A 14537-nucleotide genomic window follows, 5' to 3' on the forward strand; every position below is an offset into this window, starting at 1 on the left:
GCTTCAACAGCTTTGAGGAGGGGAGATGTGATGTGCCCTAGCCCTAGCATACCAGTACCACCACTTGCTACCCGATGACCTTGAGCAAGAGTTCTGCATCTTAGTTTCCCCATCTCAAGCTTAGGGACAATAATGGCCTATTTCTGAGAGTCATTGAGGGCATTAACATTAGATCAAATTACTCTAAATTACATTCACATTATGGATGATTTATAAAGCATTATGAGTATATGTTGTATTAATCTAAAGTAACATTAGGTGATATTAATCTAAATACTTAAAATATAGTAGGGCTCAATAAAGAGGATTTTATGCCTCCACCTTATCCACAAACACGAGGTTTGCTGTTTCTCACTCTGGTGGCCAAAAACAAAATGTGCATTTCTTTAGGAATGTTAAAATAGTAATAAAATAGAAATAAATATTTATGTAGCACTACTACATAGTCAGGCATTGTTTTCCTCACAAACAGCCTGACATATAAGTATTATCATCATCCCCACTTTACAGAGGAGGAAACCAAGGCAAAGAAGGGTAAATATCTTGCCTAAGACCACTCAGTAACTGGATTTGATGGGAACATGGCTGTAAACTCATGTTCTTGACCACTGGCCTGTGCTGCCTTTGGGAAAGGAAGAAAACAGATGTGTGCTCAACAATACAGTGGGTCAGGCATTGAGATGACACATATTTATCTCTCTTAATCCCACACACAACCCATGGAGCTGTACTCATTTTTATCTGAGGACTCTCAGGCTCTGAGAGGTCACTTCACCAGGTCTACAGCTCTGTGATTTTTGGACCCATTGCCAAACCTCTATCCTGAGCCCGGCTTTCATCACTGTCAGCAGCCCCAGCTGCACCCACCATTCTGGACCCTCTGGCTGTATGTTGTCAGTCTTCAGGATCCACCTCTGCCTGGGCTGCCTCCTCGTGACAGCATGCTTCCTGAACCTTCCAATCACCACTTCCAGGGGGCTCTTCTGAGTTACCCTGTTTGGTACCAAAAGCCAGTGCTGTCCTGACCCAGCTTTAAGGCGACTCAGAAGGTTGACAACTGACAAGCTTTTATTAATTGAGTACCTTTTCCCAATTAAATTACAAGGCCTTCTGGGTCAGGGATTAAAGTTCTTTATTCTGTGGCTCAAACACAGAATACATATGTGTTTTCTCTAAGGCCTGAAGGAGACTTACTGAAAGTCTAAATTTATAAGGATACAGTGATATTGCGAGAAATAGCCTGAGACCAAACATCCTGAGCAGGAAGACAGCTGTGCTTAGGAAACAAAAACACCCCGGCCCCCAATGTAATAAATCACATACCACAAAATCTTCTTTTCAGCTGGCTTGCAAGACAGACTTGAGACACAGATTCTCTTTTTTGTTCTGTACCATTTAAACAAGACTAAGTTGTCTATTTAACTATCCAATTGACCATCTACCAATCTATCTGGTATGTAAAGCCATCCATCCATCCACCCATCTGTCCGTCCATTCATCCATCTGTCTACCTATCCCTTCCGCTCTCCCTCCTTCCATCCAAATATCTATTTATCTGCCCACTAAATAATCTATCCATCTGCCTGTCCATCTAGCCCACACCCCCCCACACTCGTCTACATGGAGATACTCATCCTGTGTGTCTCCATGTAGCCCTGATTCTGCATAGTCTCACTTGAAAAGAAGCCTGGTCCAAACAGCCAAAGGTACTACAAAAAGAATTGCAAACTTTAATGTGCATCTTTTGTAAACTGTAAGGGAATCCTGTTTGATTCACCCACCATCTCATATCTCTTTCTGCAACCTTTCCTTTCTCAAGATCCCCCCTACCCGTTATAAAACAACCAACCAACAACTCCCTCTCTCCTCTCCTCTCTTTTTCCCCTTTTGTTTTGAAGGTAAATTGATTTAGCTTCTTTCATTAAGTCCTTCCTTTGGTCTTCTGTACCTCTACCCCATTCTCTGACTGCTTTCTAGTTCAGTATCACAAAACAACAACCACCACAGCAAGAGGAAAACTCTCTTTGGAGAGTGACAAAGAAACCCTAAGGCCAATGAGGATGAACACTTCATGGGAAAAAGCTAGAGGCATCTTATGTGTCCTGGAAACATGTGGACGCAGCTTCAGTGAAGACTTAGAACCAGCTGGATCCACTAGGAGCAGGGAAAACAGGCGGCGCCATGCCCGTGTCTGCGGAGGTCAGGGAGAAGCCACGGATCAGGCCGGCGCAGGGGGTGTGGCAGGTGTTCGACTTCTGAGAGCTCCTGGACCCAGAACTAACTGTGGATCGTGATGGTACTGAAGAGGTGCTAATATAGAATCCAGAGCTGTGATAATTTGCCTATTATTTGGGGGTTTCTTTTCCTTTCATAACACTTCCTTTAGGGAGTTGTGGACAGTGCTCTGGCCGGCAGTAAGTTGGTGACAGATGCAATCAACCAATGAATTTTTCCCCGTAAGAGGCAAAGGAGGCCACCACCAAGCCCTTCACCTGCCTTTGGGCATCTCTAGACATGAGAAGACAGAGTGCAGGCCTAGGCTTAATTTCTCTGTTTCCCCCCTTTAGCTTTCTCCTCTCCTCTCTTTCCGTGTCCTTTGCCTATACCCATCTGTACATTATTATCAACTAGTTCAGCAAAATGTTGTATTTTCTCAAGTATCAAAAGATACTGTTTATGTAAACACTGATTAGCAAACTCCCGACCTCTCTGCCCACTGTGCAGCTCCTGGGACGTGCCTCTCGGGGAGACGTGGTGATCACGTGATACCTGTTGGTTGGGTCTGCTGGATGATTCCGACAGAGGTGAGAGGTGAAGATGCCCAGAAGAGGTTAAAAGCCCACGACTCCCTCTACGCTTGCTTCCACCCTTGAGACAGAAAGCCCTTTCCTCCCTCCCGACAAGTCACACACTTCAGAAATAGCTGTTGAGAAGGAAGTGAAATTTCTCCGCAAGCTCACAAACGATGGTGACATGGGTTAAGCCAGGCTTTAGAAAGAGCAAAATTGGAAGAGCGTATCTGACTTACAAATCAGTGGCAAAGAATGGGAACACTGCAGGTCTACCAAATAGGGACGCAGTTCTATCAGACTGGTTTCTCTTTCCAGGTAGACAATCCCAGACTCACCTCTGCCTCCAAGTGCCTGTGATTCTGAGACACATGACAATGATCTCATACATGCCAAGTGCTTACTGCCCCCAGAGAAATCAAAACCCCTTGTTCGACCTCATCTAAGAGCAGCTGACATGTCACTGAGACAGTCCATGTGGCCACATTTTATGGGTGATGGTGACAATATGACAATGCAGTGCTGTTCTTAACCCTTTGGGGGCTCTTGCTCCCCAGTAGTAACAGAGTGCCTTCCCTTCCCTATAACCTCTCTAGCCACAAAGTCAGAAGCTGGAGGAGAACTTGAACTCTTTAGTCATTCTTCTTGGGAGCCTGAGGAAGAGAGTGGCCCTGTTTGACCAAAGGTTTCAAGAAAGGACAAGGTCCTGTCAATAAGACATCCTGGCCGTAGAGGGCACTGGTTGACTCGGAACAGACCATCAGAGACACAGGGACATCTGGAGGCCAAATGGCTAAGAGACAGCTGCCTGTGTGTGTAGTGGGAACCACAGTATATTTCTGACTCACTGGTGGCTGAAAATGGGACATGATTATTCTTTTTGTTTAACTTTCTGCATTTATATATTCACATGACCCGTTATGTAGAAGCTGGGCATTGTCTTTGGGGCATTCTGTCCCTTTGTTTTGGTGGGGAACAAATTTCAGGAGCACTCTTTAATTCTATAAGTAGAACCAAGTCCCAGGTCCTTGTTGCTGGGCTCACCCTGGACTCTGAAGAACCAAACCCAGAGCTTCAGATGGAGGTGTAAGCAGTTTGTTTAATACCATAAAAGTCTCTTAAAGTGGGGGGGGGGCAGGGCACATTGCAGCACATATTATTAAAATGTAGATCCATGTTTTTGCTCTGGCAGACTTGGGGAGTGGAGGCCAAGGTTGGAACCATGGTGTTGAAACTGAGAAGATGTGAAGTGACCAGTAGGTGTGGAAACCTGGTGCCAGGCTGGGGGCTAAGCAGAGGTAGATAGGGGGACTCTCTGTTTAGGGGAAAAACCAGTGCACAGTAGGGACAGCGATGGCTGACGTTCATCAGCTTTCCCTCTCTGCAACTCCCCTATGTTATCCTCAAGGCTTCAGAGTGTCTGGTAAACAGAAGACAGCAGTGTAGTGAACCTTGGGGTTCAGGGAGGAATCTGTACCCTGGTTTCATGACCACACAGTTTAGGGGAAATATGCCACATGAGAAAACAGGGTTAGGTGACCAGAACTGCCCAGAGAGACATCTGTAGAGGGTGGCCGGCAGCACCGATCCAGCTGGAAAGGTGTTATGGGACACAGAGTAGGGAGGATCTTCCCCTGGAGACCATGGCACCATTGGAAGCCTTCTCCCTGCCACACAGCAGGCGGCCAGGACTGCTGCTACTGGACCAAAGGGAAGTCAGGGCTGAGAGGAGACGAGAAGGCTGAAGCATTACTTTCCTACATCTGTATTTCTGAGCCCACCTGTGTCCCTGGGGCTCCCTGGTTATCTTGGTGAGGTGACGCATCACAACAGAACAGTTAAATCAGAGAAGACTCACTTCCTGACACAAAGCACCCCAGGGCACAGCCAGGTGGCTGAAGCAGAGGGATCACTAGCGCATAAGAAACTGACCATCTCAGAGCCACCCGCCAAGCCGGTGGCACGTGTCCTGCAGTCACCAACAAAATGAACCACAGCTGGCCCATGTATTCCAGGACCCTGACAATCACAGCAGTAGGTCCTTGCCCGAAAGAGAACAACACAGCAACGACCTGGCCACACGTCAGTGTGGGGGCCCTGGAGTCACCGCGGGCGGCAGGGCAGCGACCTGGACTCACCTCCTTTTGATGGTGAGCATCACGCCCAAGAGGATGATGATGAACATGAGGAGGCCAGCGATCACTCCAGCCATCTTCACGGTGTTGTCCACCTGCTTCTCTGGCTCCACGGTGTTAGAGTTCTGGGTGGAGGCACCTTGGAGAAGAAAGGAGGTGGAGGAAGATATTGAAAAGGCTCATCCTACATGTGGCTAGACAATAATAATGGTAATGAGAACAGCTTATATTTATTGAGAGCTAACTATGTGCCAGGCACTGTGCTAAGGGTATCACACACATTGTCCCAGTTTTTAACCTTCTGAGGATGATTAAGCCTTCATGAGGTTGGGATTATTCTTATGTCCTTTTTTGTTTGTTTGTTTGTTTGTTTGCAAATGTGTAAAGGGAGATTCAGGGCAATTGAGTCCCCCAAGGTTACACAACCGCTGTGCTGGGACATCTGACCAGTCACCCTTGTCCTCAGTTGGAGGATTTTGTCCCTCACTCTGCTTTACCTCCAGGATCAAACCATGGAATTACAGTTCAATTCTTGGGTTCATGAAATTACTCCAAACCCTACTTCATCCTTTCAGATAAATGGTGAAAACAACAGCTTTATGTTAAGGTAATACAACTAAAATCACTGGATTTACAAAGATAAAAACAAAGGTTTGTTTTGTGTTTTATATGAACAAAATGGTAGGGCAGAAATTCAGTGTTGTAAAAGGAACTGCCTTACATTAAAAAAAAAAACCCACTTATATCTGACTGACTCTAGTTTTTGGGTTTAATGCTGATGCTACATACATACTCTGCCAGATGCTAAGTTGCTGACTCAAGTCCAGGGAGCCGAGCAGCAGCTCCGTCCTCTGCCCTGTGCCGGGACATTTCATGGACCCACTTTGCTCAGTCCTCACACACACTCTAAAAAGTAGAGACGAGCTTCCCATTTTGCAGGTGAGAAAGCCAAGGGGACTTGCTGAAGGTCACAAGGCCACTAAAGGTCAGAGTCAGGATTCCACAGGTTTTCTGACCCTCAGTCTAGGCATCAATAGTCAGAAACCTTGCGTTCAACTTTCGGGTCCCCTGGTCCCTCAATCGCCTGTCCCAAAGCGATGATTTGCTAATGCCATAGGAGCAGCAAGCAGACGAAGAGTGCCTGAGCTCTGCCTGTTTATGCATCGTACCAGGGAGCAGAGGCAGCTGCGCGCTCCGGACACCTGTGTGAACACTGCTGGGGAGTGTCCAGCACCCCGAGTCAGTTCCTCCTGCTGCTCTTCCTATTCCCAGCGGTGCCTGCTTAACTCCACAGAATCCTCTTCCTGACCCGTGCCTACTTTCCTGCTACGTCAGCACCAGCTCATCCTTCATCAGTGACAACATCTTCTCTGGTTGCCTGTGCTCCTGGGGCCGTCCCTCTCCTTTCTCTCAGCCTGACAACTCTCTGTTTCACTTTGCACACACCTTAATGAACCAATATTATTAGTTATCTAGTTATTATTATTAGTTATTATTATTTGTTTCCCTATCTGTCGCCAGAGTTGATCTGCAAACTCTTCGGGGGTGAGGTTATGCCTCCTTTATCTTTCCTTCCTCCTGTTAGCCCAGAGCCTAGCTCGTAATATGTGTTCCCTCAATGTTTGCATTGTTCAGTGTTTCGCTGAAGGGATGACATCGCTGCCCACATACATTTGTTCTCATGGAACCAAATTGAGTTTCTCCTTTTCTAGCCGTGTGTTCACAGAACTCAGCTGAATTGAAGGGACATTAATGCCCATAAGCTATGATTCTGATTCCCCCAACCTCACTGATGGTTCAGAATAGCCCTCAGGCACAATGATGTATCCCCTCTTCTTCCTTGAGAGCGTCGGTGTTTATTTCATCAGAGCGCTTGCCCCAGACACTCCTGTAACTTGGACAAGCTGGGATTACTCAGTCAAGTCTCCCTGGTGAGAACACTAAGCCTTCAAGAGCAGAGAGTGAGTCCTCGATATTCCTCTAATGCCAGTGTCTAGCCCAGGCCTCCATCCTCCTAATTGTTGGTTAACAGATGATTACTGATGGCATAAAGGCAAGTGAACCACAGTTATTTGCTTCATTCACTAATTTGCTCCTTAGCACCCAGGGGCCGAGTGCCAAACTGTGCTGTCAGTGGGGTCTGAGAGTCTTCTTTTGGAAGGACTTATGGATGGGGGATTTTATCCAGTTCCCCTCACCCACTAAAGGCAAAACCAGGGCATCAAACCCCAAGACCATCTACTGCGCATGCTCTACTTATCTGGAGCCCAGAGAGTTCCTGAGGGAATTAGCCAACCACCTGTTTGGCAGGGCTGGGCTCACGTTCTAGAGTTGGGGCTGGTTCCCAGTAGTCCCCCTGCAGCGCCCCTATGCCAGTTTGGACATGAGGTTTCTGAGATATGTCTAGTCCCTGAGACGTATGACATGACAGAACACGAAGGAGGCTGAGCACCTCAGACCACAGTTTCCTTAACACGGTCAGGGTCTTTGCATTTGGACTTGAAGGAAGTGTTGGCTCTGCAGCATTCACTCACTGGCGTAGTGGAACTTTACTTAGTGCGGGCTATGAGATTCTGTTCTAGAGACTAGGGGCACAAAGGCAAAAGAGCCCTGGAGAGGATCCGAATTCCCCAGGAACACTGTTATTGGCTTGGTCTAATGAGATTCATTCCTTCAATGAATAATCACCAGCACCCGCTATATGTCAGGCATTTGGTGATAGAGTGGGGGGCGAAACAGACAGAGTTCCTGGCCTCAAAGAGCCCACAATGAGTGTTGGGTGGGGCTCAGGAGATAGGATTAATGAAGCAAGAATCAATAATAATAAGCTTTCAATTCTATTAAGGAGCAGAAGGAAGAGATACATGCTGTTTGGGAAGTTATAGTGGGGAAATGAATAACTTCTGGGAGGAAGTGGCCAGTGGGGTGCGCTCCCAGGGAGGACAGGACAGGCTGTAACTGAAGGAAGAGAGAGTGAGAGGGTCACATGGCAGCAGCAGAAGAAACAGCACTGGCCAAGGCTGCGTGATGGGGCGAGGGGCCCAGTGTATTCAGGAAATGAAAGAAACGTAGTGGAATGAGGGTGAGAGAGGAACTGGAGGGGGCAGCGCTGGCCAGTCCACATGGGACAGTATAGTCTGCAATGAGTGTTTTTGTTCTTTGTCCCCAGAAACATAGAAACCACTGAGTGTTATCCACAGGGCAATGCTGTGGTGTGATCAGTATTTCCAACACATCATTCCAGCTTCACTGTGAAGCCGAAGTGGACCGGGGAGATGGATTTTGCAGGCATGTGGGTGGGAGATGATAGCAGCTGCGCTCAGGTAATGGCAGTGGGGACAGAAAGATGCAGTAAGAGAGATAAATGACCTGAACTAGATATAAATAAAACCTGTTGATGGACTGGACATGGGAATAAGGGAGAGAGAACTGCCGAAGAGGATCACAGCTCTTTGGTTTTCCTAACAAAGTGGATGACGGTGCTGTTTATGGGTTCAAGAAACAATTGAAAAAGAATAGCTTTAGAGGAAAAATGTGCGTGTTTGGGGCAATTTGAGCTCGAGAGATACTCTAGAAAAGTAGGAGCTCTAAAAAGAGGTCTGAGCTAGAGGCAAAAATGTGTGAATCAAATATATGAAGATGGTACTTGAAGCTGGGGGTTGATGAAGTCACCAGGAGCAAAAAGAATGAAAGGAGATCAGGCTTAGATAGAGGCTTGAGGGCCTGTGGCACAGGAGACAGAGGAGAAATGGCCAGACAGGTAGGAAAAACAACTGGGAGAGTGTTGTGTCCCAGAGCCAATAGAAGAGTTCCAAGAAGGAAGGAGAAATCAACTGTGTCAAATACTACTTCTAGGGTAGAATCAAGCTCCATGTGCAGAGGAAGTGGAGATCTTGGATGAGTATCTGTAAACCTTTCCCAAATACATCCTAAGATGTTCCTAAACAGAAGCACCTTCAGTGGTGATTGTGAACCAGCAATGGGACACATTTGAGGGTCACAGAGGAGCATCCAAGACATTCAGAGAGGTCATCCCAAAGTCAACAGCCCAGTGGTTTGGACAAATTCAATGAGTTTAGCCAACAGACATCAGAGCTGATGTCACAGACTCTATACAGAAAAGTTATTATGAGGAGCCAAGCTTGGCTGGCCAGCTCAGCTCCAGGTACAGGGTTGTGAGCATTCGCTGGGACGTGGCACATCCAACTTCTGCTTCGGTATCTCCTTAAGGGCATTTGCTCCAGCTGCTGGGGGTTTGTGCCTTGGTCCTAAAGGAAGTGTGCCAACAGGGTTCAAAGGGGATACAGGTATAGAGGCAATAGCTCTGGGATCAAAGGCCAGGCAGGATTCCCATGTGGCTCCTGTATCAGAGAGGAAATAAGAGGGACAGGGGCAGAGGATAAGCCAGTCCTGGTCTTGCTGCAGTCAGCAGTGTCCACAGGGCTCACATCATAAATGCCCCAGGGGCAGAGGAGCACCTGTGCTAGGACTGAGGGAAGCACATGAGGTCGGGTAATGATGGGGACCCCTGGTGATGTGATCGGCTGTCTCAGGCAGGCATCGAGCTTCTCATCAAACAGGCACTCAATTGCTGCTTTCTAAAAATCTAGCTTAAGAGTACTAATCCATTACTGGGGGCCGAGCAACGTGCTAAGCACTTTTGTATAATAAGTCATTTAATCATTATACAACTTGACTCAGAAGGAGCTTGAATTAGCTCCTTTTTCTTTTACATATATCAAAAGTGTTCACAAAACAGTGAAGTAACTTGTCCCAGGCATCTAACCAGTGAGTTTCAGAGCTGGGATTCCATGTGCAGGACTCATCCCCTTAGCACTGTGATGGAGATGTAGTTAAGGAAATGCCAGCCCTGAGCTCATGTAGAAGGTCAGCCACCTGACTCACTGGCCTGAAATCCTAGGGAGCTCTCCAGAGAGGCAGAATCAGAAACCATTCAATAATATGGAAGCTGCATTCCTTTTGCCCTAAGCCCACCCTTTTCACGACAGTCAGTCAAACTTAGCACCAGTCCTCAGTCCCTACGAAGCTCTGTCCCCAGCCCTGGGTGACTTCTGTCTACTAAGCAGGAACTGGGAGTCTGAGATCTGAGAGAAGGCAGGGCCTCTCGGCCCTCCACTGGGAGCCAACCTGAGAACAGTCCGGGTAAGTCAGAGCTGGCAGCGAGGCGCCAGGTGGTAGATTCATCCAACTGCGTAGCTTCAAGGCCGGATTCGAGTCCCTTGTGTGATGTAGTCATCAAAAACAGTTTTGTGAATCCAGCCGGCACTGGCAGAGGGCTCCTGTCTCTAACATGAGGCTGCGTGCCTGACCTCCTCCCCCCGCCAGCTGGGCCCTCCGAGCTCTGAGTGCCCCAAAGCCTGAGCCAGTCCTCTCAGAACAGCAGTTGCTGTCCCCTGCTTTTGACTTTCCACAAAAGCTCTTGTGGCATAGAATCTGGTCCCCTCCTAGCTGCAGCTCAGAGTCCACATCTGGCTTTCCACGTGCTACTTGTCCACTCTCGGGCATGGAAACCTGGTGCCCAAGGTGTGGCTCTTTGTGCCCTGAGGTCTGTCCCCATCTCAGTATTCACACCATATGGAGGAGCCAGTCACTGTGTTCAGTTTCCCCTACTGCCTCCTTCCATATCACCGGACAACATGATGGTTTGCATTTCCCCCAAACTCCTGGGACCCAACAAAGGCAACGCTGCTCAGCTCTGCTCTGCAGTGGTCGGACCCCTGTGATGAAGCTTGTGCAGTTGTGGACCCCAGCCTCCAAGAGGGACCTCCGGGGCACACAAAGACAGGCCGAGAGCCTTGCCACTCAAAGTGTGGTCCAGAAGTAACACCATCCCTTGGGGACTTACTACAAAAGCAGAATCTGGGGCCCCACTCCAGATCTATTGAATCTACTTTAACAAGGTCTCTAGGTGATTCAGATGCACACTAAAATCCAGAGATCATTGACTCTGGAGGCACGGAAGACGGAATCAGGACTTCTCAGCCTAGAGAAGGGGAAATTCAGATGAGTCTTAATTCTAGCCTTCACAAAGTCAAAGGGCCATTGTGAAAGATGGAGTAGATTTGTTCCCTTTAATTTTAAAGGTCAGGACTACTAATGCGTAGAAATGACAGGGATAGACTTGAGGCCAGCATAAGGAAGGGATTTCATGTGTAAGTGCCATCCAGCCCCGCCCCCGCCCAGCCCTTTTCACCGTGGCCTTGTGATGCAGGGGAGCACAAAGCAGTGATGGTCCGCAAGTCTGTTTCAGAGCAAGCCCCCTCTTTACCTGCCTACTCAGTATCCACCTGGACCCAGGCTTCTTGGATGCTATTGACCCCGTCTCCTACCTCAACCTCGATTCCCGTGACACCCATGCTCTGGGTAGAGACAGTCTCCCTGTCATCCTTAGAGCCATGAGACTCCCATGGTATCTACCCCAGACCCCCAAGTCACTCACAAAGGAAAGTGTGTCGCCAACAATGAAAGGCACTGCCTGGGCACTCAGCGTGCTCTGCATCAAGCAGAAGAGACTACCTGGCCTCCAATACCCTTTGTGAGGTTCACGATGCTGTGGTTTTATGAGATGGGTTTAGCATTAAAAATACATGAGCCTGCATCTAGACTCCATCACTAACTCACTGTGTGACCTTGATCAAAGCTGTTAACCACAATGTGATTTGATACCCTCATTTGTAAAAGAGGCAGTAAATGCCAAGTTCACAGGCATTTTCTAAGGATCAGATGTAACAACGGAGGCAGAAATGCCCAGTGAACCCTGAGGAACTGCCCACACATGTGGTCTAATGATGGCATGACCTTGGAACTGGTTCCAGGGGAGCAGCGGGGAGGGGGGGGGTTGGGGGGGTTGGTGTCAATAAACTGTGGGTGCACAGTGGGTGCTGGGGCAATGCTTCCTTGCAAACTGCTGCCTGAGTTCATCCAATCCTTAGGATGAAGGCAGGTGGAGGCCCCCGAATGATTCATTTAACTTTCCTCCCATCGTCCAGGCCTGTATCAGGCTCGCATCTGGATGACTTAATGGCAGCAATAACATAATTCGGCAACAAGGGACTAATGATTCACTCTCAAAGTGCCCTCGCTGGCTCCAGGCCCATTTCTATAGCTTTGCCTCAGAGAATTTCCCCTGTAAAGATACGAAGCAAAAATAGAAGTTGCAGATAAAGAACATCTAATTGCAATTGATAAAACCAAGGAAATCCCGGTGGAGGCATAACCCACGCTGATGATCATGGCTGATGGGAAGGAAAGGAGCCGGCTCTCAGGGACACGACTCCTGAAAGCTGAAGTCTTGAAAACACACAGTGGCCTCTTAGCTGTCCAAGGGCGTACTATTCCCAATTCCTACCGTGTTGGCAGTTCACCCCATCTACTCAATGACTCCTTTTGTTGGAGAGACTCTGCCTTTACCCTGGCTCTGCAAGCATCTGCGCCCCAGCACAGAGAACCTTGGAAAGCCTGCGCCTGAGCTGCTGCCTCTGAGCCAGTGAAGGTTTGAAGCATCGAGGGCTTCTCTGATTATGGGGGGGGGGGGGGGGGGAAGGGGGGGGTGGGAGTGGGGTTTGCCAAGAGCCAGCAACTGGGAAAAGATGAGGAAGCTGGGCAACTCCTGGTTCTTCTAAAGTCAGGCGTCTACCAAATCCCTTCTGGATCTTGCCAGAAGCGAATTCTCAGAATGGTGGGTTATTTTTAAGATGGAACTGCAGTCCAGATAGGAGAAAAGCTGGTAGGAAAACATCTGGGTCCTTCATTAGAGGAAGGGCTCCAGACTGTACAAACTGCAGCCCAAGGCCCCCGGCGCATCTGTAATTGCGGTCCTGAGCGACTCTGGCGGCCTCTGGGAATGAGAAGGAAGCGAGCAGGAGGGGCGCGAGAAGCCTGGGGAGAAACAAATGCTGTTGCTGGCTTTTTGTGTTTTTTTTTTTTTTTTTGATGGAAAGATGTGGATTCCAAATATTTGACACAAGTAAGTGTGATGTTGATGCAGGAAAATATATAGGCTGAATGGTGCAATTAGATTTTTTTTTAAATTACCATTTACTAAAGGAGGGAATAATCACTAGAAGCCAGCGCAGGCTCTGCATCTGTCAGCATGCAGCCGGGAAAAGGGAAGCTGTTTCAAACACTTAAACTCGAGCAAACTTATAGAAAATTGGCACCCGGGGTTCAGGAGGGGATGGTGAGGCAACCTAGAGGGTGGCGTCATGAGCCATTACTCTGCCCGTTTTGGAGAGACAAAGGGTAGTGGTGGGGTCATCAGGACCCAGAGGGGATGCCTTCTCCTTCCTCTTGCTCCACAATTCATGTCTCCTCTTGGCCCAAGCCAGACACCATTGGCATGGAGCCCAAGAAACAGCCTGCAGGGGTCTCTGCGCGTCCAGCGCTGCAGGGGGGGAGCAAAGGATGGATGTGAGGCCAAATGGGCAACGGCCAGCATGGGCTTTCTATGAACACGTGATGCTAGGTTCGCCTCGTTGCCACTTTTGAGAGGTGTCTGGACTTGTAGATCGGGACGAATGTCCAGTACTGTGCCTTAACTTGAGCCAAGTCACGGCCAAGATGGAGGAGACACTGGGACTGGCTTTCAGGACAGCCAGGTGTTAAACTGGGCCGTATCTAGGAGAGTCAGCATACCTGACCACATGTAAAACAGTAATATTATTAAAAATAAAGAGTTAACATACAGTGAGGGTTTTTACTATAAGCCAGGATGCTGTTTTATGCTCTTCACATATACTATCTCTTTTAATCCTTACTGCAACACTAGGAAGTGGGTTCTTTCCTTTTACCCATTTCAGGGATGGGAAAACTGAGGCTCAGATACTAAGTAATGGTAGCAAGTGGCAGAGATGGGATTTGAACCCTGGCAGTCTGGTACAGTGTTTATTCTCATTAAACCATTATTCTATTCTGCCACTGCTCCCATAAACAGGGGGAGAGGCTGCAAAGCAAAGAAATCTGGTTGTCTTTCCTCAAATATCAGAAAGAAAGAAGCTGACTGGTATTTAGGGAACTGGGAATCTGATTTTGACCTGGCAGATTAAGATGCCTTTGTATTTATTCCTGTCCCTGCTCACTTTGCCACCTGCTGTCTTGGGCAGCTCCATTTATACCTGCTTTTCTTGGAAATTATCTCATCTCCTCTCATGCCCTCTCACCAAGATATTCTAATATCTAAGGGATTGATGAACATGTCATATGAATCTTGTTATATGGGCCAAATTATACAGACTTTGCTCAAATGATATTTACACTTGACCTTTTAAACTTAAGTTCCCTCATCCTTTTCACTTCCCTTGTATATCAGCCACCCTCTCCAAGCCCTTAATATATTGCATTTAGCTTCATTATTAATCTCTGAGCTTTCTCCATAATACCTTTCTTGATATTTAGCAACCAAAGCATCCCATATAATTTCACAGGGAGACAAGTCCCGCTCAAGTTTAGGCAACTATTTTCTGCTTTATTTCCAGTACTCGCTCTTTGATGGCACAATGACTAATTTTGTAAATTGTTGGCTACCTCCCCCACATCTTGGCATGTGGCTCTATCACCAGATCTGGCTGATAACAGAGTGCATGAGAGGGATTAT

The 14537-nt window shown here is 47.8% G+C and overlaps 1 protein-coding gene across 11 annotated transcripts in view; it reads right to left on the reverse strand.

Annotated features, from left to right (window-relative positions):
• The window catches only part of PTPRT (protein tyrosine phosphatase receptor type T), a 944823-nt gene that overhangs the window by 137513 nt on the left and 792773 nt on the right, over positions 1 to 14537 (reverse strand). For all 11 annotated transcript variants that reach the window (XM_036009848.1, XM_036009845.1, XM_036009847.1 and 8 more), the window contains one exon: positions 4928 to 5063. In XM_036009848.1, coding sequence (XP_035865741.1) covers positions 4928 to 5063 — 136 coding nt within the window. The remainder of the gene's footprint in view (positions 1 to 4927; positions 5064 to 14537) is intronic.

This window comes from Phyllostomus discolor, chromosome 9 (assembly GCF_004126475.2).
Source record: "Phyllostomus discolor isolate MPI-MPIP mPhyDis1 chromosome 9, mPhyDis1.pri.v3, whole genome shotgun sequence".
NCBI lineage: Eukaryota > Metazoa > Chordata > Mammalia > Chiroptera > Phyllostomidae > Phyllostomus > Phyllostomus discolor.